The sequence below is a fragment of the Marmota marmota genome, unplaced genomic scaffold (assembly GCF_001458135.2).
Source record: "Marmota marmota marmota unplaced genomic scaffold, marMar, whole genome shotgun sequence".
Lineage (NCBI taxonomy): Eukaryota > Metazoa > Chordata > Mammalia > Rodentia > Sciuridae > Marmota > Marmota marmota.
Window position 1 is genome coordinate 32,399,437 of NW_026000108.1, and position 26,018 is coordinate 32,425,454.

General features: G+C 40.8%; 1 protein-coding gene across 18 annotated transcripts in view; it reads left to right on the plus strand.

The window, feature by feature from the left end:
• The window catches only part of Limch1 (LIM and calponin homology domains 1), a 218,358-nt gene that overhangs the window by 136,717 nt on the left and 55,623 nt on the right, over window positions 1-26,018 (plus strand). For 8 of the 18 annotated variants that reach the window (XM_015482065.2, XM_048784402.1, XM_015482066.2 and 5 more), the window contains 2 exons: window positions 97-292; window positions 6,194-6,446. In XM_015482065.2, coding sequence (XP_015337551.1) covers window positions 97-292; window positions 6,194-6,446 — 449 coding nt within the window. Of the gene's footprint in view, window positions 1-96; window positions 293-6,193; window positions 6,447-7,414; window positions 7,682-14,604; window positions 14,908-17,637; window positions 17,881-18,431; window positions 18,762-20,094; window positions 20,214-20,319; window positions 20,432-24,635; window positions 24,672-26,018 lie in introns of all 18 variants that reach the window. The other 10 variants (XM_048784399.1, XM_015482070.2, XM_048784405.1 and 7 more) reach the window with 3 other exon arrangements.

Consider the following 26,018-nt stretch of genomic DNA (forward strand, 5'->3'; position numbering starts at 1 on the left):
TTACTGATTCGATATGCAGGATATCTTGGAGAGAACTGGAGACCAATTTTCCGGATCTGTTTATTAATGTCTGTAACTCTTTTTATTTTCGTACAGGAAACTGATGACATTGAGAGTCCTAAACGCAGCATCCGAGACAGTGGCTACATCGACTGCTGGGATTCCGAGCGCAGTGACTCTCTCTCCCCTCCTCGCCATGGCCGAGATGACTCCTTTGACAGCCTAGACTCCTTTGGCTCCCGCTCTAGGCAGACACCTTCGCCAGATGTAGTGCTCAGGGGAAGCAGTGATGGTAGGTTGCAGTCTTCATAAACTGCACATCCTGGAATTAATCATTAACCGGGGCTGCATGGCAGAGAGATGGGTGCTGGGAAGGCATGATTCCACAACCACCTTGCTGGAACCTGGTAATTCTATAAACCGGTAGGGAAAAAAAAATGTCTTTGAATGTTTTTCATGGTGCTCAGAACTTTGGTTGATGTTGCCAGCAGTTTATTTGAACACTGCCTCAGTGAGCATATCTTCTATTGGAAAACGTGTTACATCATTCCTCACTTGGCTTTGGTGAATCAAGACGCTGGCAGACCATTTATGAGCTCATAAAGTGTGCTAAAGTTTATGTACTCTGGGTATGAGGAAGGGAAATGTTTGAGCGAGTACCACACTGTATAAGTGAAAATGGATCCATTTCCAGCAAACTGGAAATGCACTACCCACACTTAGGAAACTTCTGAAACCTGGGATTGTGCGACTTTAATTGGCACATTTTTTGGCAATCTGGTACTTATGATACCTGATCGGTTGGCTAGCTCGATGCAGGTGGCCCTTAATGTATAGTGCACAACCCAGGCTGCCTGTTCACCCTGAGGCTGGATTTGATTTCAACCCCACAGATTTTATATCACCTGTATGGAATGATCATTTTTCCTTACAAAAATGTGTGGTCATGTAACCTGATATAAATTAGTGCCTGTTTTTAAGAAGCTGCTTGCCTTATTTATCTTGCATCTTTGTAGGTTTGGGAAGGGAAAGGGGCTTGGCTCTGCATGTTAAAAGTTGCAGAAAGTCACCGAGGCTTAGTGGGGAATTTTTTGTTTCCATTTTTTTATATATTGCTTGATTAGTGATAAATTTCTGGACTTAGACCTACTCTCTGTGACCAGAATTATCTTTTGTAGCTAAAAGATACAAAACTGTGTTACTAAAAGGACTTGAGTATGGAATGTATCCAGAATCTGAGTTAATTACATACAGCATCTCATTTCATCCTCAGCCCAAATCTTGGAGATTCACAGTATCTTACTTACTCCTCTTCTTTAGCTGTGAGACATCCTTTATTATGCTTATTTTACAAATGAGGCTTCAAGAAGTTAAGTATTGTTCCAATATTTTTAAGTGGACAAAAATCACTGTCAGTAAAATATCATAACAACGTTAGCCTCAAGAAGTTGGAGTCCAAAACATACTCCTCATTTACCAAAACGTCTTTCTGTTTCCCTAGTAGATGTTTCATCCTCAATGACTGGGCAAATGCTTTTCTTTAGGACTTATACTTTCTAGCAAATAAATCAGCCTAGAGGCCATGTAGTATGTGACTTCTAAAGAATTCTATGGTGCATTGTGGGCTGCCTGAAAAACATTTCTAAGATTTTATTTGACATCTTAAGTACCACCCACAGGACTTGAAGTGAAATACCAAGTCCATGATCTAATTAGGCTTTAACTTAACCAAAATGTGAATTTACTCTTACAAAACTTCTCTTAGTCAAACTGTTTCATTCATATTGTTTTGATTGCTTTTTAAAAATTATTGCCTTTTTTTTGCCCTGATTTGTTATAACTAGTAATATAGATCGTTCACTGTGTCACCAGCTTCCAGGGGTTCAGAATGATGCTGAACTACATCTTGAGGGAATTTTAGATGGTGATTGTTAATATTATACTAATATGTACTGAGGCATAATTTAGTTTGCAGCAATTAAGATTGATAAGCTAGAGTCTACTTATAAATGTTTTCTCCATCTAAAGACTAACAAAGAATTGAGCATTATAAAACACTCTTATGAAATAGCATCCTACACAGATTTCACCCATCAAGCTGATACCTTAATTAAGGCTTATGTTCCAGTAAACGAGGAGGTTTTTTAAAAGAAAAATAACACACATTTGATCTGTCTTTAAAATGCAATATAATTTTAGCCACATATATGTTGGATTTCACATGGGTTTATGGTATGTTTCTTTAAATGATGACAATCAGGAAGTTTGCCCGTTCTAATAAACACTTCCAAATTTGGTAGAACTTTTTTTTTTGTCTTCAAAATATATTTCCTAGGACTTAATAACAAATTGGGGAAAGCCTTACCATGAAATTCTTCAAGACTATATTGAGTCAATATGGAGAGTTTTTATTTTATTATTATTGGTACCCAGTGACCCATTCAAAAAAAATCAAGAGCCACATTTTTCTGGGCACAGGGGCACAAACCTGTAATCCCACCTGCTAGGGAGGCTGAGGCAGGAGGATTGAAAGTTTGATGCCAGCCTCAGCAACTTAAGGAAACCCTGTCTCAAAGTAAACAATTAAAAGGGCTCCAAGTGTAGCTCAGTGGTAGAGCACCCCGGCTTCAATCCCCAGTACCCAACAAACAAATTAGCTTTTTATTAAAAGCCCCACATTCCGAAAGGTGCTGTGGTTCAGTGTGTTGGACACAGGATGAACTAATAGGGTTGATTCAGCCAAACTGTCTTGCGAGTTAGGTGCCCATTTCCTACCTCTCCTTCATTAGCTCAACTTCTAGGGCTGCTTAATGGACTTCAGTGAAGAGGAACTATAAATCTTTCCACTCATAACCTTCTAAACTGATCACATTTATGATAAGTAAGAGGCATCCTGTTAAATGAATATTCTTCTATTTTGTATGAGAGCTGTATGAAAGGGGAGACATAAGGAATAAGCAAAATTAAGTGTTAGAGGAAGATTCAAAGAAAAGCATTATGTGGCAAAGATAAAGGAAGGAAGCAGAAAAGAAGGAGAAGAAGTGAGACCCCTAGTTGACGGAACAGAAAAGTAGCCTCATAAAAAGGAAGGGTTGGCCTTTTATAAAAATAGATCTCCTTGTGCTCTGTTGCATTTTCCTAACTTGGGTCATTCATGGAGAAGCCACCCTAATCAATTTCTAAGTTCATAGGATGAGATAAAAATTTTTTCCAGTCCTGGCCTTAGATGAGCTCTAACATTAGCCAATGGTGTACCATGCCAGCCTCTTCCGAGGTGCTTTATGTCATCTCATTTAATCCTCAGGAGAGCTGTAGAATCATCTCTGTGTATGCCATGACGACCTTAGTTACAAAGGGTTTAAATTCCCAGGGTGGGGCAGGTGGGAATGTCTCAGAGGTAGAGCGTTTGCCTAGCATGTGCAAGGCGCTGGGTTCAATCCTCAGCACCATATAAAAATAAACAAATAAAATAAAGGTATTGTGCCCAACTATAACTAAAAAAAAAAAAATAAATATATTGGTGAATAAAATGTTTAAAGAAACAAGTTCCCAGGCCACGCAGCTAGTGGGCGTGGAGCTGAAATGAGCCTGGTCTGTAGGTCCATAAACTACACACCTCTCAATGAGCCACTCTGCTCTTGAAATGTCTATTGAAGACATTCATCCAAGAATAATCGGTGAGGGGAGGAGGTAGTGTGTTTATGTGTCAAACAATGTATTTTGAGACGTTCACAAAGCCCATCATAGATAATGTGTTTTGAATATGGGACATAATAAATAAGGTTCCCAGGTTATTGGATTTTAGAACTGAGGGATCCAAGACAACTCTGATCCACCCCGAAGCTTCCATAGTTGGTTGAAGAGTTATTTTCTTGCATTCATTTTTCAGTGCAGGGCGGTACTTCACTTAGGACACTTTAAGCAGAGAACATATTCCCAGGAGAAGTGTGTTACCACAGGAAAAACTCTGAGAGTTCAGAGAACAGACACTGGTTTCTCAGAGCTGTCACTAGACAGCCATGAGAAAGGGCTCCTTTGGCTTCTCTGAGCCCGTTTCTACCTTTATAAAAGGGAATAATTCTGTAATTCCAGTGACTTGGGAGGCTGAGGCAGAAGGATTGCAAGTTTAAGGCCAGCCTGAGCAACTTAGCAAGAGCCTGTCTCAAAATGAAGAATCTAAAGAGCTGGGGACGTAGCTCAGTGGTGAGGTGCCCCAGGGGTCAATCCCCAGGACTTCGATAAATAAATAAATTGAGGATGATATCAAGTGTGGAAACATCTAAGAGCTTGGAAAAGCGAGGTAGTGTTAGTGTCTATTTATAAAGCAATTCACAGGAGGCCCTAAACATTTTATTATGACACTGAGACAGATGTACTTGTAAAAGGACTTGAGGCAGGAAGGGGGCTAAGTGATGAAGTAAGTAGTTAACAAGAAATGAAATGGTCAGAATTTCAGAAGGGAGACTGAAAGCAAGTGGGATGAATAATTCATAAACTGAATATTTTGTGTACAACAATGAGCGACTTGTTTATGGCCAACACTTTTAACTTCGACAGTCTTTTTAAAAAGCCATTATATCATTTAATCTCCAGGACAATTAATTTCATTGCTGTTTTACAGGGGAGGACAGTGAAGTGTGTTAGAGTCGAGCCTAGGAACTCACAGCTCATTTCTGACAGATCCAGAACTATGATGATATTTAGAGTAGGCAGCATTTGCTCAAATTAAACTATTCATAGTTTAATTGGTGGTGGGGGGTGCGGTGAGAGGTACTGGGTATTGACTCAGGGGCACTCAACCACTGAGCCACACCCCCAGCCCTATTTTGTATTTTATTTAGAGACAGGGTCTCACTGAGTTGCTGAGTGCCTTGCTGTTGCTGAGGCTGGCTTCGAGCTCATAATCCTCCTGTCTCCGCCTAGAGTAGGCAGCATTTATTAAACACTTGGTGCCAAGTCCTGCCCCGATAGTTTTACCTGGATCTGATCCTTCCAACCATCTTATGAAGTAAGTGACATTATTATCCCCATTTTATAGATTGAAAAACTGATGCAGTGGTAAAGTGATGCGTACAAAGTCTGATACATAAAGAGACCAGTGAGTAGCAGAGCTCAAAGTGAAGCGGATCTGGCTTAAAACCCTGCACACTACTCACTCTGCATCTCTTGGCTCTTAGTTGAAGGCTCTTTTCTTAAATGTGGATAGATTCATTTCTATTCATTATCATCGGAGTTGAATGTGTTAAAAATGCTGGTCATTTATATAATACTTAGCAAGAGCTTCATTCTAATAGGTCTTAGAAATCTAATGAGATGAGACCCAGGAAACAGGAATACAATGTAATTATCGGGGTCTTTGCCCAACAGAAGTCTGATGTGGGCCGCATGGAATTCCTCTGCATTATCTAAAGTGCTCCTTAAGCCAAGTCAGTTCATGCATTCACCAGATAACCTGAGGATGCCCACCATGTGCAAAGGCAGTTTGGTAAAAACCACGAACAATACATAACTCTTCTTCTCAAAACACAAGGCAGAATGTATAATGTGCCAGAAGAGAAGACAAGATTATAGAACCATAGGGATCACAGAAAGAAAAAAATTGCCTCCAGCCAGGGCACCCGGGCAGAGCTCCACTGCAGGGGAATCTACAACTGCTCCTTGGCAGGCAAACCCTTGCTGTGATCCAAATTGGTCACCTCCCTGAATTCTTATTGTTCTTCATGTTCATGTGCCTTCTCTACAAGTTCAATCTTCTAGGTATTTCATAGTTTCAGATACCTCAAAGACAAGTCCTTTATAATTCTTATTTGTCAAAATGTCTAGCACAGTATAAGACCTGCAGCAAGAGCGCATTAAGAATTCCCCAGGTGAATTGATGTCATATTGCATGCTATGAATCTCAGCGGGCTCGTAGTTCCATGCCAGGTGTATAATTCCCAGATACAGTTAGGTGTCAACTCTATATTTATTCTTAGTTTGGTGGCTTGTGTTTGTTTTTTCCTTATTAGACTTGAGAACTTTTCCCAGAGAGGACACGTGTAGACTGATACTTTAGATTTGTTAAGTGATGGACTTAAGGAAGGAATCCCCAGAACCCACAGATTTAACCACATCCCTGACACTGTGCACTCACCCCTGGGGAACTTTCTGTTCGCCTGACACACTTTTCCATCACCCACCTTGTCTTCCCCAGGGAGAGGAAGTGACTCTGAATCCGACTTGCCACATCGGAAGCTGCCAGATGTGAAGAAGGATGACATGTCTGCCCGGCGGACTTCCCATGGCGAGCTGAAGTCCGCAGTGCCTTTTAACCAGTACCTCCCAAACAAGAGCAACCAGACAGCCTATGTCCCTGCCCCTCTGAGAAAGAAGAAAGCGGAGCGAGAGGAATACCGCAAGAGCTGGAGTACCGCCACCTCGCCCCTGGGCGGGGAGAGGCCCTTCAGGTAAGCCTGTGCTGTGCTGCTCCTGTCCTGGGGAAACTTTTGAATGAGAAGCAGGTTAAACAACCATTTCAGAGCATGGATGGAAGGGGCAGAACAGACCCCTGGAGAGACCTTGTCATGATAAAATATCAGCTTCACAAAGGCACCTAGAACTGGGCCTGGCCCATGGGAGGTGACCAGAAAATACTGGTGTAATGAGTAGCTGTATAAAGCCAGTGTTTCCGACAGGAGAAAGGGATCAGATCTGTCATCTGTATACTTCTGAAGAGACTGCCTGACTCCTGATCCTGTGAGGTTGGGTATAGGAAGACTTTTTATGCAAAATGACTTTTTAATATCTTTGTACAAGTTCATCCAAATACAAACTCAAGTGATGCTTGGAACATGCTTCACAATCACACATACGGACAAGATAAATGGAAAACACGTTGATCTCATCTCTTGAGAAAAACAGTGTTTTCCTAAGAGAAACGGTCTTCTCCTTACTCTCATTTAGGTATTTATTTATTTGTTCAGCATATATTTATTGAGCATCTACAATGTTCTAGGTGCTGTCTTCTAGGCTTTGGGGACCCAATGGTATATAAGATAAGAATCCCTGCCTTCAGTAACCTTACAATAAGGGAACTTTTCTAATAGTTCACCTTCACCAACTATGATTTTTCTGTTGAATAACATTTTGTTAGAAGTTTTAACTATTGAACAACGCTAACAAGCTTCATTTTTCCAGCAGAAAAGGGTTTTTCCTTTCAGTACCAGTGTTGAAATAACTCTTAATCAATGTTTAAGTACGAGGCATTGTATTAATGAACCAGTGGCTGCACTTATTGTCTTCACATTACCAGGTTCATATTGCATGCTATGACTTTTTTTTTTTTAAGTGATACTAGAATGGCTGGGAACTGACATATGATCTGCTCCCCCCGCCAGTCTGTTAGTTTGGTAAACCATCTTGTCCAACTCACTAGTTATCCTGAAACAATAGAGGAAGAAGGAAGCGAAGTGGGGTCTCCAGATGAAGAAGACCCAACCTGCCAAATGGATCCTGGTGGGAAGGCTCCCGATGGTGGGTTAGAATTACCCAACGTTAGTGGGAAGGAGCAGCCTCCTGCAGAGGGGGCTTCGGTGGCGCCAACTCCCCTGTCTGAAGACAAAGATGCTGCTGAAATCCAAAAACGCAGAAGGCTAGAGCAAGCCGGGATCAAGGTCATGCCTGCAGCGCAGCGCTTTGCCAGGTTAGCGCTGCTGCTGGAGGGCCGGCCCCACCAGCTCTCTGCATGCCCGCAGGTTTGGAATCTGCCCAGCAAGTTGGACTGTTCATCCTATTGTCCTGCTTCCTGCTTGTCCCATTGCATCACTCTTCCCTACTCTGAACAAAGAGAAATAGATAATAGCTTTTGCCCTAGGGCCCGTCTCTGCTAAGTGTTTGGTTATTTTAAATGGAGGTGAAGGCTGAGTTCCCTGCTGCTTGATTTGACTTTGTGCTAGTCAGTCCTTTGTGGGCTGCAGGATTTACCTAGCAATGGCATTTTATTTGTCTATTGTTTGTGACTTGTTAATGTTTATACTACTCCTAAATGGCTCATTATCCCAATGTACACATCACTAGAAAATAGTGTCTTGAAATGGGGAAGACTCTTTAGGAAGAGTGGCTGGCTTAAAAAATCCACTCACTTTCTTTGCCTTAAGGGAGTAGTAACTGGGATTGAATTTATTTCTCTTTATTCTCTAAAGTATGTTGATTCAAAACCAAAGAATAAAGTGATTACTTCTTTTAATTGTAACAAAGGCACCAGAGTACAGTCCTGAGGCTTCATACTGAAGGTTTCATGGACACCTTCAGCAATCAAAGCCACAGAAAATTAGTTGGACAGTTTTATGTAGTGCTTTGTAATCCTGGTTAACTTTTCTTATATAAAAACTCACGATTCTAACAAATAATACATTATAAATTGGCTTCGATAGCAGTCCAACAATTGAAATTCCTTTGTCACTTGCTATTTCATTTAATTCTCAAAGACAGGTGCTATACTTGTTTTACAGAAAAGGAAACTGAGGATGAGCGCTAGTAAGTGACTTGGAGAGCTGGTCACCACCAGCCTGGTGGCCAGGTTTGGGTGCTCTGACCACAGTACCTCATGGGCCTCCCACACATTTGATGGAACACTTTGATTTTTCTGTTCAGCTCCATATGTGGTTATTTCTGTGGCCTAGGTTTTTATTGAAACCTCTGATGTTGAACTATATATATGTATCCTTAGAGTAGTTTTGTGTTGATAAAAAACCAAGGATATACTTTTTCCTTTCTGTGGTATCCCACAGATAACTATGCCTATCCAAAACATGTACAGCTTCTAGAAATTTCTAACATTTAAAATTATATGTGTGCTCCAAGCAGCTCTCTGAGATAACGACAAGCAATGCCATAGACTCCTTTCTAGAAAATACAGATATTTTATGAATTTTGATTCAAAGACATTGTCAGACACATGCTGGAGGGCCAGCATCCCTTGAACATCTGCTTATCCCAGAGACTGGGCTAGATGCTGAGAATACAAAAATGAGTAATATTCCCTCACTTTGTACTGTTTTTAGACATCTTATGTCCCTCTTTAAGTTCAGGACATAATTAGAGTGTGAATTTACCCCTGTCCTCGCCAAATTTAATCCTTGTGTCTTTGACACACATGCTTTCATTTTTACAGATCTGTGAAGTCTTTAAGCTAAAATTTACCAAGGACATCATTATCTTTCAAATATCCAAAAAAGCAAGGGGAGATGAGCAGGGAGCTACACAGAGCTAAGTGGGCACACCCAGGAATAATGGCGACATGTTGAGAAAAGAAGTCAGGCACAGGATGGGAATGCCATCAAGTGTTGGTGCCACTTCAGTAACCAGGAGGCTTACTTGACAATGAAACATTGAACACTTGTATGACGATTCTCAAATGGTATACAAACACAGAATCCTAATTAGTTTAAGGATGTCATTCTGATTGGTGTCTGTTCTACTTACATGATCATTTTTGCTCCCATTCATATTTTCTGCTCTCAGGTTAAAGATTTACCTCTTTCATTCAAGTGGACTCTATGAAGCAGAAGTTTGCAAGACAGTCCATGTCCTCCTACCTCAGATCTTATAAGTCTTTAAAATTAGGCCCAAGATAATTATACATATTCCTAGAGAATGTCCCCAACAGCACCACCACAGACCTGCTTCAATCACCAGATTCATTTGTTAGACAGATTTTGTCAGCTGCTAGCCAGCTTATGAGCTTTTAAACAGACCATGCCACCAGCCTGGCACATCTGAGTTTTTGTCACTTAACTTTTGTAAGCCACAATAGAGTTGAGAGTCATTCTAAGTTTATCCATATTTGGGGGTCCTGCTTTTCATGTGGCGGAAAGTCTCTGAACTGGAATGAAATGCATATCATGAAAAAGAAAAGGATTCTTGCTGTCTGGAAAATAAGAATATAAATCACTGAAATATGCAGATGTCTCTCAAAGCATTTTAATCTCAGTCTCCTGTTTTGACATCCAGATGGATTCTGGCCATCACATCTTTGGACCCAACAAGAGGCCCACGATCCTCCTCCTTGGGGGCCATTTCTCAGTTGAGAAATTATGTCTGCCGAGAGGAGAGAGAGCCTGGGGACCTGAGGCGCACAGAGACAAGAACAAAGCTCTATTTTTACAGACCAGTTTTCAGTTTGTCTGCGTCTCAGGCATCTCAAACACCACTTTGCATTATTTTTAAGACAGTCTACAAAAAGAAGCAAAGGTGATGTTATTTCAGTTTCACATGAGATTAGAAGCCGGGCAATCCCGAGCCTCCTGTGAAATAATATATTAGGAGGTATCTTAGCATCAAGGGACACAAAATAGGCCTTCTTAATAAATGTGTGGCATTTAATATTTATTAGTTTCCACTGAAGTAAAAAAAAAAAGAACATATAAACTACTTTTTCTTCTATTTTATTTTATGATTGTGTTAACTTAATTACTCCCTCCCCCAATATAAGACTAGGTCAAAGAAGCCAGGATTTCTGTTTTTAAGAGGATAAAATAAGAACCAAGATTCACTTCCCCTGAATTAAAATGCCATGGAGATTTGAGTTCTCTTACTTGGTGTTTCCCATTGGAGAAGTAAACTTTTTTTTAACTGAATTATAGGTTTCACGTGATTGTACTTCTTTTCTAATTGTTTTCATATGTTTCAGCACTCAGTATTTTCTGCTAGTCTGTGAATCTTCTCAACCACATAGTAATTAATTACAGAGGGGGGAAAAAACTCTCCGAGGAACAATAGACATTTTAGAAATCTTCAGAGGAAGAGCAGACATAGCCAAGCCAGACACGTATCCCCCGCATCCCTCCTCACCAGATGCCGTCACTGATTGTGGGTGCACAGTTCTTTGGGCCTTGGGACCAGGCAGACACATACCATGCACTGATCTTTGTAGCTTCCCTGCCTAGAGATGGGGTGAACAGAGGTTTCTGGCATGACCCATGACATTCCCAGGAGGACTAACAGGCTTTTCGGGAGAGCCCAGTTTCTTTCAATAGAACAAGCTGACAGCCAAGCAGAACGGGCTGCTTATTTGTTGCCAAGTAAGAGGGGGTAAAAGACAATGCCAGAGCTTCCTTAGTTTAAATCAGTCTCTCGTTCACTTTGAACTATATAAGGCTCAGAAACGTTGAGAGAAGAGCCTTTTCTTCCCTGTCCCCTGCGTCAGTCTTTCATCTCTCCTGTGATAGCCTCTCTTGTTTTAGATGAGGCTGGGCTGGGTGGCCAGGTTGGGGATGGGGCTCTGCAGTTCTCACTGGAGGATGGACCCTGTTCCTTCCAAGCGAGCTGCGTCCACCCAGCAACCCAAGCTGCCCAGAGCCACTCATCTGTGAATGACCTGAAAGAAATGAAATAACCAGCCCTTCCCATGAAAACGAAGTCTGATAGCTCAAGTCTGCCACTTACATTGATTTCAATTAATTTACCTACATTCAAATGACATGAAAGGGAGAACGTAACATTCTGCACATTGGGCCTTAACATTCCTAGTTCGCAGGGTTGTTGTGAATGTTAGTGCTTCTGGGATGTACTAGCTGCTCAGAGAGTTGTAGTTATTGGACAATAAAGTAAAATATATCAAAGTTTCACCATAGATGGTCATTAGATCTATCAGGGGAAATGACACATCATAAAAGTCACCAATATACTTTGTTAAGTAGACACCTGTAACTGCTATCCTACACTTTTGCCTTAGACATATTATCTATTATTTCATGGCCAACAGCTCCAGCCTAGAGTTTGCATCATTATTTTTTTTCTCTCTGAATCTGCTGTAAAGCTCTAAGTTTATGGAATTCAAGCAATTAGCAAAAATCACTCATTGCTTCTGTTTTTCAAGTGGGCAGGGCGTGTCTTTTAGCAGCCAATGATACGGAAAATTTCTTCACCCCCACTTTTTTTTTTTTTAAGGACATATATCTAAACTGAGATCACTTGAAATGAGTCCTGCCACACTGGGCATGGAGCCTAAAAAGACACCCCAGGGGACTTTGGAGCCTGGCTGGGCTTACATGATGCATAAGGTGCCAGCTTCTCCCTGCTCAAATTAGCATCACAGTTAGGCAGGACTATTTGCATGCATGCATATTTTTGTATTCCAAAGAATTCTGCCTAAGCTGTGCATAGTGGTACATGCCTATAATTCCAGTGACTGGGAAGGCTGAGGCAGGAGCATAATGAGTCCAAAGCCAGCCAGGGCCACTTAGACCCTGTCTCAAAATAAAATGTGCTGGAGATGTCTCTCAGTGGTATAATCCCCCTGGGCTCAATACCCAGTACTGTATTTGAGGAAATAAAAGAATTTTGCCTGAGATGACGCCCAAGACTCCTGGTCAAAGAGTAGAAAGAGTGCTGCTCATGGACTTGAGATTCATGCTGAGGATCTGCTTCCACACTGGGGTGTGAGAATATGTAAGGTTTGTGCTTCCCTTTGGGGGTATAAGTTTGAAAGCATTTATAAACTACAAAGTGTTGTGCAGATATGGTGAGGTGTGATTAGAATTCTGCTATCATTAATTCTGCCTAAATGTTGTCTATAACCACCAGGCAAGGTCACAAAGGCATCTTAAGTACAAGTCACAGGCTCCCTTCATTTAGAAAACAAATTACTTCACTTTTTTTTCTTCCATAATAATGACAATACTGTGGGGGGGGGGGTGTGCATGCTGTACTTTCTACTTTCCTGTTGTGGTCACTTGCTCACTGAATAGTACATTGGTTTGTTTGTCACCATAGAACAGGATATCTGGACTGCCTGGGTTTGCATTTTAAGAACTCACTCTGACCCCTGGCAAGTGTCTCAACCTAATCTGTTTCCAGTTGGTAAAATGGGAATGATAATTAACAGAGACCTTGCAGAGTTAATGTTAGGACAGAATGAATTAATACTTGAAGGAATCAGAACACTTAGTATGCACTCTGTAACCATTTGCCACCTGCAATATCTTCAGTGCTTTTTACATAAAGTGCCTTTGAAGAGGTTTATGATAGGGCCTATCATGGTCCTTCTGACCATTCTTCATGGTCATGGTCAACCAATACCAGTTGGACCTTGCCAGACACTTTGGCCACAGAGGCAGGGGAGAAGAGTGGAGGAACTGACAGTTGGATGTGCAACTCAAAGGGCAGGATTTCATCTTTTAAGAAATAAATTTATTCAGAAGTAAAACATTACCACCACTCCACATTTTTGTGTTTTAAATTTTTATTGAGAACAGTGGTTATCAGTGAAACATTTTCTTGGCATGACCCATGATGCTTTTATTTTCCAAATCAGGTGGAATGAGGGCTTGCTGTCACCTTAAGATGGTGACATCCTCTGGAATAGTGTGGGGCAAAGCAAGAGACAGTGAGCCAGCTGGTGGACTAGATACACAGTTTCATTGCTTATCATGTTCTCAGCCAGACTAATTCTCCTGTCTTCATTCCTGAGATAAATTTGTCCTTTGAGGATGAAGAATTTTACTCTTAATCCTCTCTTAGAAAGCTCAAAGTAGATGAACTTTCCTTAGAAATTGAAGTATTTTATTTATTTATCATCTTTATGAACTGAGGAGATAATAAATGATGAAAAATGTTTTAACGCTTTATTCTCACTCAGAAACAAATCTGGTCTTATGAGAAAGTGGAGGGCTGGGGATTTGTTTAGCTGCCACATGAAGCATAATTGCTCTGTCTTCACCCACCCAGGGACAAAAACAAACACTAGTGAAAAAAGTCCTAAGGCTGATGGCCTGATGTTCCACCATTAAGCTGAATGCTCTTAGCAATTTAAAATTCCTATTTCAAAGAGGTCCTTAAGACTCCTTTGAAAATGGAAAGGCCCATAGTAGTAATTTTAAAATTATTTTGACCAAAACATCCTGGACATCTCACATATAACAAATAAGCAGTGCTGGAAGCTGGAGGGGCCTAGGGACAGAAGAGGGAAGGAGTTGCTAATAGGGCACAATAAGCTTTGTTGTTGTTGTTGTTGTTAACAGTAGTGGAGATTGAACCCAGGGCAAGTGCTATACCATTGAGCTTCTTCCCCAGCCCAAGATAAACTTTTATGCCTTGGGTTCATCCTAACAATAGTCTTAAACTATTCCAGATGTCCACACTTTGCAATCTGGCTGTGCTATCATATAGCTTCACTCCTCATTTTCCCCCAGATCAGGACCTTGGTGGCTCAGTGTTTTGCCCTGACAGTCAAAACAAATTGAATAATACCTACTGGGCAAATTACTACTGTGCTAAAGAAGAAAGAACAACAACAAAGAATTTCCTACTTTTTCCCAATTTCATGAAAATAATTTGGATTGTCACTTTCAGAGCCATTTAGGATCCTGCTTTTCTGATGCTGCTGGAGCCCTGCAAATTAAATGAATTTTTAGTATTGCTGGTCTGGCTAAATTCAAGGTTTTAAAACCACCCTAACTATGCCGCAACTCTGGACTGAAATAATAAAGTGATGTCATTTGAACTAACGAGATGGGGAGGACTTTTCACTAATAATGCCATTGTCTGCCTGGAGATGGGGATTTCAAACTTTTTTCTTTGTTGGTCTGATCACATGTGGAGTTCCATTTAATTTTGCCCTATCAGCCAAAAGCAAGTAAATGAAGAGAAAGAAGCTGTTCGTGATATTATCCTTCGCAAAGAAAATCCTTTCCTGACCCACCAACATGGCAGAGATTCCGAGTCAGAAGACGAAGTTGTGTGTCGACTGCCTGACCTTGAGAAAGACGACTTTGCTGCAAGAAGAGCAAGGACGAACCAAACCAAGCCAGCCGTGCCATTGAATCAGCTCCTCTATGGGCCTTATCGTAAAAAAGACACAGAGAAATCAGATAGCAGCCAACAGCTCTCAAAGGGAATCTCAGAAAAGAAAAATCTAGAATATAACAGGTGTGCACTGTGTGTGTATGTGTGTGTCTACAAAAGAAAGAGAACATAATTAAGCAAAGGCAAGTTGTATCATCGTCCCATCCCTCTTTCTTTCCCCAATTACATGCACCTTGTCATGGTGGATTATTTTGAAATAGAGCTTCCTATGTTCAAATGTCTGAAGGCAGATGGTAAAGAGGAGAGTAGCGATGTCCAAAACAGGACTGAATTTGCCAAATATACCAGCGTGTGGATGTGCATCAGGACACATCACCCCACATGGGTGCTGGTTCATAGACTGGCCTTTCAGAGAACAGCCACAGCTCAAGGCTGCTCCAATCCACTCAAAGGAGGCAGAAAACATAGTTGTTCCCTTGCTGTAAGCTATTCTCTTTTTAGAAACTTTTCAGTGTTGCAAGGAAAATTAAAAATGAGGCCTTCTCTTTTTTCTCTCACACCAACAAGATTACCTGGACAAATGAGGAGGATATTTCCCAACAAAAAAAGAAAATCTCAAACATAAAATACACTTTTATGTGTCCTATCATGGAAATAGTTTTCAAATGGGTTTCCTTTTCTTTACTTTTCACCCATCATCTTAATACTAGGTGGAGTATTCCTGATCAGAAAATCCAAAACCCCAAATGCTCCAAAATCCAAAACTTTTTGAATGCTGACATGACACTAAAAGTGGAAAATTACCCACCTGATCTCATATGATGGGTCCTAGCCAAAATGCAGGTGCACTGAAATTATTGTATAAAAATTGTTTTCGGGCTCTGTCTACAGGATGTATAGGAAATATAAATGAATTTTGTGTTTAGACTTGGGCTCCATCCCCAAAATATCTCACTATGTAAATACATGCAAAGTATTTCAAGATCTGAAAAAAAATCTGAAATCCAAAACACTTCTGGTCTCCAGCATTTTAGAAAAGAGATACTCAATCTGCACATTTTGGAGTGAAATTGGGAAAGGAAAGCAGTATTAAGATGAATTTGGCCAGTCGGGTTTTGTCTTAAGGTATCTGCTTACTGAATTCTGTTCTTCAGCATTTATCATGCTTATATTTTTCCTCCTATCAAATCAGAGTAACATCTTCATTATTTTTGTGTCCATCATTTTAGAGGTTTCGAAAGTTGAATGAAGTAAGGATACCATTATCTTAGCTGTGCTTTTTATAATGAAAATGGTTCTTTGTGCAGACTTAGGGAGCTCAATGGAGTAATTAGTATTATTGCTACTGTTATGTGCTTTCTTAAGGAAGCACCAGATACAAACTCAGGATAGATCCCTGGATGCAGAACAGGGATTAGAACAGAGAACACCTGACAGCGAGTTTTCACAGGACACATTATAACTTCAGGAGGCTCTTGACTTGAGCAGTGCCCGTTGGCATGTCTTGTAACAAACCATTCTTGGAGGGCCTTGCAGGGTAGATTAGTTGTTGCAAGTGTAACAGAGACTTTTGGGTAACTGACTAGCATCCAGGCATATTGGTGGTGATCATCCATTTGAGTGAGGGAAAGGAGAGGCCTCTATATCTCCCTTTTTCCTTTCTCCTCCATGCAATTTTAATTCCTGATAGTCCCCACTGCATTTGTCATGGTCACTTGATTCTGTTTGGGGGAACACAGCTCTGGGTCTGGGGCAGATCATGACTTCTCTAGAGAGCATCAGAGAACTGATAAAATAAGTAAATAAAGCCAAGTCCTGGTGGCTCTTTGCTATACCCTTCCTTGATCCCTTTCCCTAAACTAAAAAATAAATAGGAAGTTCTATAGCCTTCCTATTTGACCCGGTTCTGCAAATGTACCACATCACGTAGGTAACAAAAGAACCTCTTGGATTTCTGGCTTGGATGAATTTCTGTCTTGAAAAAAAAAACATAGGCCCTGTTTATGTATGTTTTTGAGTTTTTTTCTATTGCAAGAAGCATATTTAATTAGAAATTTACTTTTAGTGTGATAAATGTCACAGCTTGGGTTTAAACGATGGAACTCTCCAGCTAGTGTTCGCTTTTTAGCAGAACAATTGAAAATATCAGTTTAGCATCATAAAGGTGAATGATTAATAACAAAAGAAACAAATGAGTATTGGTTCTGTAATCCTAGGCAAAGAGCATGCACTCTGTTCTTCACGTTTACAGTAGCCAGCTCTGGCTAATGCTATGCAGCAAATCCCGAGGTCGAACGTCGAAACTTTCTGTTCAGAATTCACTTAAATGTACTTTCTGACAGTTGTGGGTTTACGGTTGAGATGTTTCACATGTGAAAAACTTTCCAGCTATCTACAAACTAATCCTAGAATTTGGATCCTGCAGAGCTCATTACTAACATTTTACTGATGCAGTAAAAAAACATTCCAAGAGAGCTAAGGGATTCAATCAGAAAACTTGAATTCATTACAGTAACTTGAATAGTGTGGGAATTGGGCATCATTACTGTCAAGCTGAAATCTCATTACCATTCTTAATAGTCTTTCAGTGAGCCCTGGCTTCTCTTCCTAGACTAAACTAGAGACTGTCATCTTCTGGAAAAAATTCTGTCTCATTTCGGTGTTAAAAGGGCAGTGTAGATGAAAGTAATCACAGCTCCAATTGATTCCACATTTTTGAGACAGGGAAAGGTACTTCTGCCCTCTCACTCTGTCCTCGGCCTCTGTATTTCCATGCTTGACCTTCTATTTGTCTGCTCCCCTTGTTTGAATCTGATTTTTCCGATGAAATGGGGGCCTGGATCAAATTGACAGAAACCAGGGCCAAACAGAAGAGGTGAAGTCGACGGTGACCTGTATTATGCGAGCTCAGGAGAGTGAGCCAGGGGAAGAGGGACTCAGGAAGGTCCCAGACCTGTACAAGGATGACCTGGCCCAGAGGAGAATCCAGGGTAGTCTTGGTCCCCACCGGGAGGCGCCCAGCTTCATCACACTCTCCAGAATTACAGAAGCTGACTTGCAGACATGGGAGCGACTGAAGGTTTCAGAAAAGACGAGGTGTGTCATGTTTTCCTCTGGTCACCCTGCCCCAGCAGCGGTATTACGTAACATTGAGGGGATCGAATGCTTATCCTTGTTTCATTTTTAATGTTGATAGCTGAAAAAAAAAAACTCTCAAAACGTACAGCTTCTAAAAATCTGCATGTTCTGCATGTGAGACTTACAATACACGAAATTACAGACCACCTCATTAGTATAGCCTCTTTCACCAGCGATTTGCTGTGAATGGTTACTTGTTTTGATAAACGTTTTTATCATAAGAAACTTACAACTGATTTTTAAATACTTTGTAATTATTCCACGATGCCTACGATTTTCTTGTGCCATCCTTTATGATGTTAGAATTGCTGTTTTGAAAGCAACAGGAACTTAAAGCACTATTTACTTGCGCGAGACAGTCATTATTTCTTCACCGGGTTGGTTAATGGGAAAGCAATTCTGTCCTAGTCATAGGAATCTTTTTCATATACTTAGTTTTGTATTCTAAGCCTTGTATTGATTTGTACCCCCCCTCAGAAACCTTTGGAATTTATTTTTGGTCTGACTAGGGATGGAGATGCTCAGCACATCTGTGTCCCTGAACCGTCACCTGAAATCAGTGCTGAAACTGCCATCCGCGATGATTTTGCCAGCCGCAAAGCCAGAGCCTACACAAAAACTTCCGGCCCTAGGCAAAAGTTTGTGCACTTTGGGCCTGTGACAGAGATAGATCAGCAGAAATGGAAGAGACTCAGCATTGGCAAGGCTGGGCCTAGGGAGGGTGTAGAAGAAGTTACCACTCATGGCAGCAAGAGTCAAACTTACCCCATGTCCCCTGACTCAGCAGCTACTCCCAGCCTAAAGGAAGACCAAAAGCTTAATCCACAAAACGACTGCAGGTATTTTTTTTGCCATCCCTTTCAGGGATATCTGCATAGAAGTCGCTGCTGCTTTTAACAAGTTTGTTGGGGCTAGAGGTGTACAGCATGTGCTGAGTGTGTGCTGCTTAGTGTTCATGAGGCCCTGAGTTCCATCCTCAACACAAGATAAAACAAAAACCATGGAGAGTTTGCTAAAGCACATTACACAAACCCCTAGAGTTTTAATAGATTCTTCTGCTGAATAGCAGAGAAATGATGTTGGGGGTCACCTAGGGGAAAGCATGTGTGTGAGGTTAAATGTCAGGTGTTTGTTTTGATCCTGTTGTCCCCAGAATCACTGCCGGGAATGCCAGGAATCTCCACAAACAACTTTGTCCCTCGGCAGCATTAAGCACCATTTTATTAGTTGAAAATATTGAATGAACTAGGTGGAATGTTTTACTGATATCACTAGTATTTCTTCTAAAGATATATTGATAAAAGTCTTCCCTCTTTTCTGTCCCATGGTTATGAGATAGCTATTAGCATCATGAGCTCAAATTTTGAACATCCAAGTAGACACATTAAAAAAGGAAAAGATCTCTTCCCTTCCCCAAGTTGTTAAATTAGGTAATAAATCCTAAGTGGAAAAGGACTTCTCTTTGAGAGGTTTCTGTAAGTCAAGTGTTTCTCTAAATGAATCACTGCCAGATTCGAGAGGGAACAGCTTGTAGGCCCATCACGTGTTCTCCATCCTCCCTAGAGACCATCCAGCTGTGAATTTCCAAATCTTCTTTTGGGGGTTCAGTTCTGTGGTCTATTCTCCCTTCCATTAAGGAGGTACAAGACATTGCTAGGACTGTGGATTAGCTCCATCCCACCTGCCTGGCCAAGGCCAAGTGAGGTTCTCCATGGTAGGAGAAATTGCTCAAGACATTCTTCTCCATGCTTTGCCCTTGAAATCTGAAGGAAATGGTAGGTGGATCCAGACTGTGGCAACACTATAGAAAAGATCAGGCCGGAGGTATAAATACACCAGGAACACAGTCAGGGCTTCACAGGCTAATAGGGGTCTGAGGTATAAGGGTGGGGTAGAAATTCATGAGAAATGCAACCTCAAGTCCTTGAATGCTGTGGGGTCATCACTCAGTCCCAGGTGACAGGGTCATGCCAGGCTTCCTTGACTTCTCTTGGGTCCTCGCTAGAGCTCACATTCCATTATCTCAGTCTGTTTATATCACCCTTACTAACCTGCCCAAGGGATGACAGCAGCAGACCTAATCCATCTTTCAGTCTCAACACTTTTCATTGCCTCCTTTCCTAACCCTTTTCCTCTTCTCTCTTGCCACTCATGCTACTTGATTGACAGCAGGATAGTGAATTCTGGCAAAGATGACCATTTCCAAAGAGTCTCGTGGCTGGCTCCTGTGCCAGAGTCTCAGGAAGAGCAGGTCTGCAATTTGGGTGAATGCCCAAGGAGGACAGAGGAAGGTGAGAAGCAAAGTTCCCTGCCTCCCCAGGAGGGGAAGGATGACAGGTGGGAGCAGGACTCTTACGAAACTCTTTCAAGTAGTAAAACTGTCCTTTTTGGCTCTAGTTACATCCAAAGAGCTACCACAGGATGACAAAGAAGAAAATGGTGGAGTTGATCAAAGGGATTCTGAGAAGCCACAAAAGGCAGAAAGATCAGAGGAGCACAGCCAGCCCCTGTGAGCATCCTGCCTGTGTTCCATGGTGTGCTGCCTCTGCTGTGTGTGGCCAGTGTGGTCCCCAAAACGGCTTAGCATCCCAGTGTGTACTTGGTGACTGATGCAGCAGGCAGTACAGTCCCTTAAAAGAATGTGTCCATCCCAGTACCAGAGTTCTGCTTCTTGTGCTCACTCTGGGTAAAGATTTTAGCTTTTGCATGTGACTGGGGACTGGCTGAGTATCATTCTCAGCAGACATAAAGCAGAGAGGGAACATTTCCCACGTGAGTGCTGGCTGCATGATACAGACTCTTTGAATTTAAAAGGGGGATTTCCTACCCAGCTGCTCTGTGAGCTTCTGCCTCCATGGATGTTGGCTTCTTGATTAATGCCAGTGAGTGATGCCACTGAATACCTTTAGCCATTAGTAGGACTGAATGTCGCCCTAGAGCCTGCCTTCTGGCCTCTGAATGGGAGACTTTGGAGACAAAAGAGAAGTCAGAGAAGATGACAGCTCCTCCCTGGAGTGGCAGTGGACTGAAAGACCAAAGCAAGGTGTCTGATTCACAAAAAGATGACATGATGACAAGGAGAACTGGGATGTCCCCTAGACACCCTGGATCCAACCCAAACCAGTTCCTTCCAGTTCCATTTGCAAAGAAACAGGATGTGGAAGAACCTGCAAAGGGTCTGCCCCTGAATGATCCAAGGTCAGCAGGTTCTCCTGTGCCCTTGTGACTTCGATTCTCCAGTGTGAGCCTTGGTACATGCTTTAGCTATTTTATTAATGCCTTGTGCATCAAAGCCACTTACATGCTCTTGCCAGAAGAGGTGGAATGATTCAAATTGGCCCTGTCTACCAAGAATTGTTTGTCTTTTTTTTGCATGTGTGCAGGTGTGTGGAAAGAATAGTTGAGTAGTGACTTTACCTGTTAAACATGCTTCCTGATTTTCATTAGATGGGCAGAATAAACAGGAACTCTTATTCTTACAGAGGAATCTTCAGGTAAAGGGGCTGAAGCTCTTTCCATCCTACTTGATTTGACTCTGACTGTAGGCCAAAGAAGATGAATACCACTTATAAAATTTGTAATTTAATTTTTTAACATTAGCAAACATTTATTGCCTTCTAGAGGTTGGATTTCTATTCCATGCTCTAATTTGATTTAAGAAGAAGAGTAGGGAAATAATAATCCTGGAATTCAAGGTCCTATATATTGAATCCTCTGTTGCCATTTAATAAGAATGATATATTTTTTGTTAAAAGTGTGATCTCCATGACCAGTATATGGTAAAGGAGTGGGGAGTGTTTTGCACAAGTATGAGCTCACCAGTATATGGTAAAGGAGTGGGGAGTGTTTTGCACAAGTATAAAACAAGAAGTGGTGGGTTCCACTTCTCAAAGGATCGTGTTGGCAGTGGGCCAAAGTGTAGTGAGGCAGCAGAGAGAGTATTAAGTAATTTCAAAATTTTAAAATCAGTATCATAGTCATCAAGTGACTAGAAAAGAGGGTAGAAACCTGAGGAATTCAGCATTGCTTCCATCTATCACTCTATGATTCTGAAAGAATTCTTTATATTCAAATGGGAATGAATTGTGAGTTTGAAGGTAGGAAGGTATAGTTAGATTAACTATGTGACATGCTTCTGTGATGGAACCAGTGTGCACCTTGGGAATGTTTTCTTTCAACAAATATTTACTGAGTAATTACTATGTGCTGAACACTGGGTGGGGTGCTGGAGAATAATCCTAGATAAGCAGTAAAACTATCTCCCCTCTCACTTCAAGATAATGCTAATTTTTCAGTATACAAACATATCACCCACTAATTATTGGTTCCAAGATGCTTTGTTAGTGCTGAAAGTTACATAAATGTAGAAAGCACATAGATTATTCCCTATGTCTTTCTAAATACCCCTATACCCTCAAACTTTATTGACTTCTTTGAGAAGGTTGGATGTTTATGCCAACTGTGACCTGCCACCATTTCCCATTTGTACACCATGGCTTATTGAATCACCTACTTTGCATTTTAAAAATCTCCTTATTAGTGATTTTTTTTTGGGGGGGGGGGGTTACTTAGCTTTACTTTTTGATCTTCTGTAGGACAACTGAGAAAACCATTTGAAACCCAAGCTCTAATTGTCTTTTCTCTACCAGCAAAGGCAATTCTGCTTAAGTCTGTGCCCCTTTAAAGCTAATAAATTAGTCTGAGAGGAAATTCCTTAAATCCACAAGTGCACAGTAAAGGAATAAAACAAAGTTATCTTCAGAGCTGTGCTGTTCTTTTCAATTTCCACAGCCTCCAATAATTACTCAATAAATACTTATTGAGGGCCTTTGGTCCTATTCAGAGAACCTAAACAGAAAGATTCTTGCCCTTTGAAATTTAGATCTCAGTGTAAATCATTCTTTGTTGGCAGAGAAGTTCTTGAAATGCTGCTAATTATTTTGTGTAGAAACAATTTAGTTTCAGATACATCCTACATGCAACATAGCGGACCCTCAGAAACAAAATGTTGTGCTAGAGAAGTAAAACTCAGGAGTACATGCTGTGAGTCCCTTCATATAGGACAAAACACTCTACAGTAATCTATGGGTGTGTTCAGTTTGTGGATATCCATTAATATTCATTGTATGTATATTAAGCATCATTAAATGCTAATAAATTATCCAGAGACAAAGCACATAACTATTAATAGATTATTTCTCCATTAGCCATCCATTAGAAATAGTTTCTCTGCTCTCTCCAAAGATAATTTAGGAAACACAGTATTTGAATAAACATATTCTGACAGCCCTTCTTATCAACTGGGACACATCTGTGCAGTCTTTAGAATCCAGAGTGCTCATGCACTTTCTCTTGATGTGGAAGGATCCTCCTGCTTCAAGTAGTGGTGTTTTGGGATCATTCAGAATGTTAGGTTTAACTTTAGCATCTTTTAAAACTATCCCTGGAGAAACGGAATATGAGTCTTACACTGCCAGAAGTAAAACATTCACAAACTTTTTCTTTGCCTTGCCTTTGGCCATTTCAACAGAGATTTGGGGTTTTGTGCTGGTATGATGGTCTTCACTGTCAATGAAATAATTATCAACTGCAGAGTTCTAGAATGATAAAAGTTTAAGAGAAAAGGGTATTTTTATGCGTGCACCCAAGCATTGCAGAGTATTTTCTCTAATATTATAAAAGGAAACCTTTAGAAATTACCTTTTTCCTTTAAGCTGTTATGGAACCAGGTAATTTTTTTTTCTGTCAACCCCAAAATGTAATTGCTCATAAACATAGAAGCAGGACATATTTTCTTTACTGCAAAAAATTCTTCGTCCACCATCAGAAGTGAGCAGGCTTTCAGAGTAATGGTAAGTACTGTTCCTTAAAATGCACCTTTGCTAAAGGGATCATCATTTGTGGGAGCTGCTTTCTCAAAAACGTGTTTAAAATATGCCTGTGATGTTCTAATTGTCTAACTTGATCTTTTTCTTTGCTTTGTCAAACACATTTAGACTTAAAATGACTGTCACAGAGGGTACAACTTTATAGATCTAAATTATTGGAAGAATATAAGAGATTGGGGAAAACTGGTTTTTCCAGTTACAGAATATCATCCAAGTCTGGTTTTGATTAAGGCTACCGGTTTTCTAGGAATTGTGGTTTTTGTCAAATGCATGCGGAAGGCACTGATTGGGGTTCTGGTTGGAGTTCTGGTTTGCTTTCAGAAAACTGCAGAAACGCTCTTTGATATCCACTTGTGCAAATGCATTAACACATCAGGGACAGGGTCAGTGAGGGTGTGCTTGTACATTGGGTGTCCATTTCAGCCCATTACTGCCAAACATAAAAGCATGAACACTTGGACTCTGAATGGCCACAATACATGTTTGTCTGTGTTTTAATCTGCCTTCTCTAAACATCGTGTGCTACACCTAAGCCTCTTTGTGTTTATATTGAACAGATCCTTTCTTTGTGTGTAGCATGGGATTATTTTCAATTCTTCTCTGGGTTTTAGTACAAATTTTGCATTCTGTAGAAGCATCGAGACTTCTCTTTGATTTTTCAGCAATAAATGAATATTGCTAATTGTATAATAACACTTCTCTTCCAGTATGATCAGCGAAAAAGGTTTGGCACATATGTACTTCCCCAGCAGTTTTATTTTCAGCTTGGTTTCAGCATTAACTTTCTGCCTTGCCGGTCCTCTAATTTTGTATTTGGTCTTGTAGATACGGTCCGAGAACTCCTGTGTCAGATGACGCAGAGTAAGTGGTCTTATATTCGTAGGATTACATTAATTGCTAGCCTAAAATGCATGCTTCCAGTACTTACCACTAATTGAAATGCAACTGATACCACAGTGAACTGAATAGTTAACTCACTCGTGGAGCAAAGCACTTGACGTTGGAATGCAGAACATATGTTCTGAGCAGAAAAGATGAATGAAAAAGCAACTTAAGCATGATTCTAATATGCAGCTGCTGCTTGAAACTTAACATTTGCTTTTCATAGACTGGGCATGTTAAAGTTGTTCTCTGTTAGTGTGGTACCCCTTCTGAACCACGGAATTACTAAAAGTATTCTGAGTTTTTGCATTTGATTTTTAATATGTTGGAGCTTAGAGTTAACAATGAAGTAGTCATTCCTCTAGTCACATTTTTTTCAAACTAAGAAAATAAATCTTCAACCACTAATTATACATTCAGAAGCCCAAGTTCCTCCCAGGTTGGAGTCATATAAACTGTGGCATGCTTGAGACCAAAACATTGGGGTTTTGTTCAAGTTCCGTGGCATAGCAAGGGGTCAAGGACGTAAAACATGACTTGGGGCTTCCTCTCCCTGCTACGGGCTTTTCACTCTTCTGGGAGATTCGTTCTCCATCCCACACCTTCCATTCAAATTTGACAAGAATCCACATCCTCCCATTTGTGACCACATTAACTCTGTTTCAAAATGGCTTTCCCAGATGCAGATCATTCTGCCACCAATAACCAAGGCAAAATGTTTTCTCAGCAGAATACCAGCCTTTTCATATTTGAGTAATTCATGTCTTAAGAAACATGATTGATATCTAATTCCATCATCAGTAGTCTGCTGACCCTGACCTCCCTCCTCTCCACAAGAGGCACTGTGTGGCGTGCAGGGAGGTCAGGCCACTGGAAGAGTGAACACCAGCCTTCTTTCTGTCTGCTCTCCTTGAAACTATGAGCCATAGTTTCAAGTCACAGACTGAGGCATTTGAATAAGGGTTTAGAATATACAATTATCATTTCCACTGATGATGATGAGATTAGGCAGAGAGAGAAAGAGAGAGAGAGAGAGAGATTTCACACTGTATTTTTCCATGTGTGTGTTCAAGATGCTTGCTTAGCCCTGTTAGCCCTGAGCTGCCGTACTCCATTGCCAAGTTTCCATGTATGACTTGACTAGTTACCTGCCATCCAGAAATTTGTTTTTGACATACCTCAAAACCCAATTCAGCCTGCACTTGACTGACTGCACGGAGTTAAGCAGTCTGTAAAACTGAGCCCTGGTTATTACTTTTAAAACCTGCAGTGGCAATATTTAACATTCATTGAAAGGAGGATTATATAAGATTGATAGGCAAAATA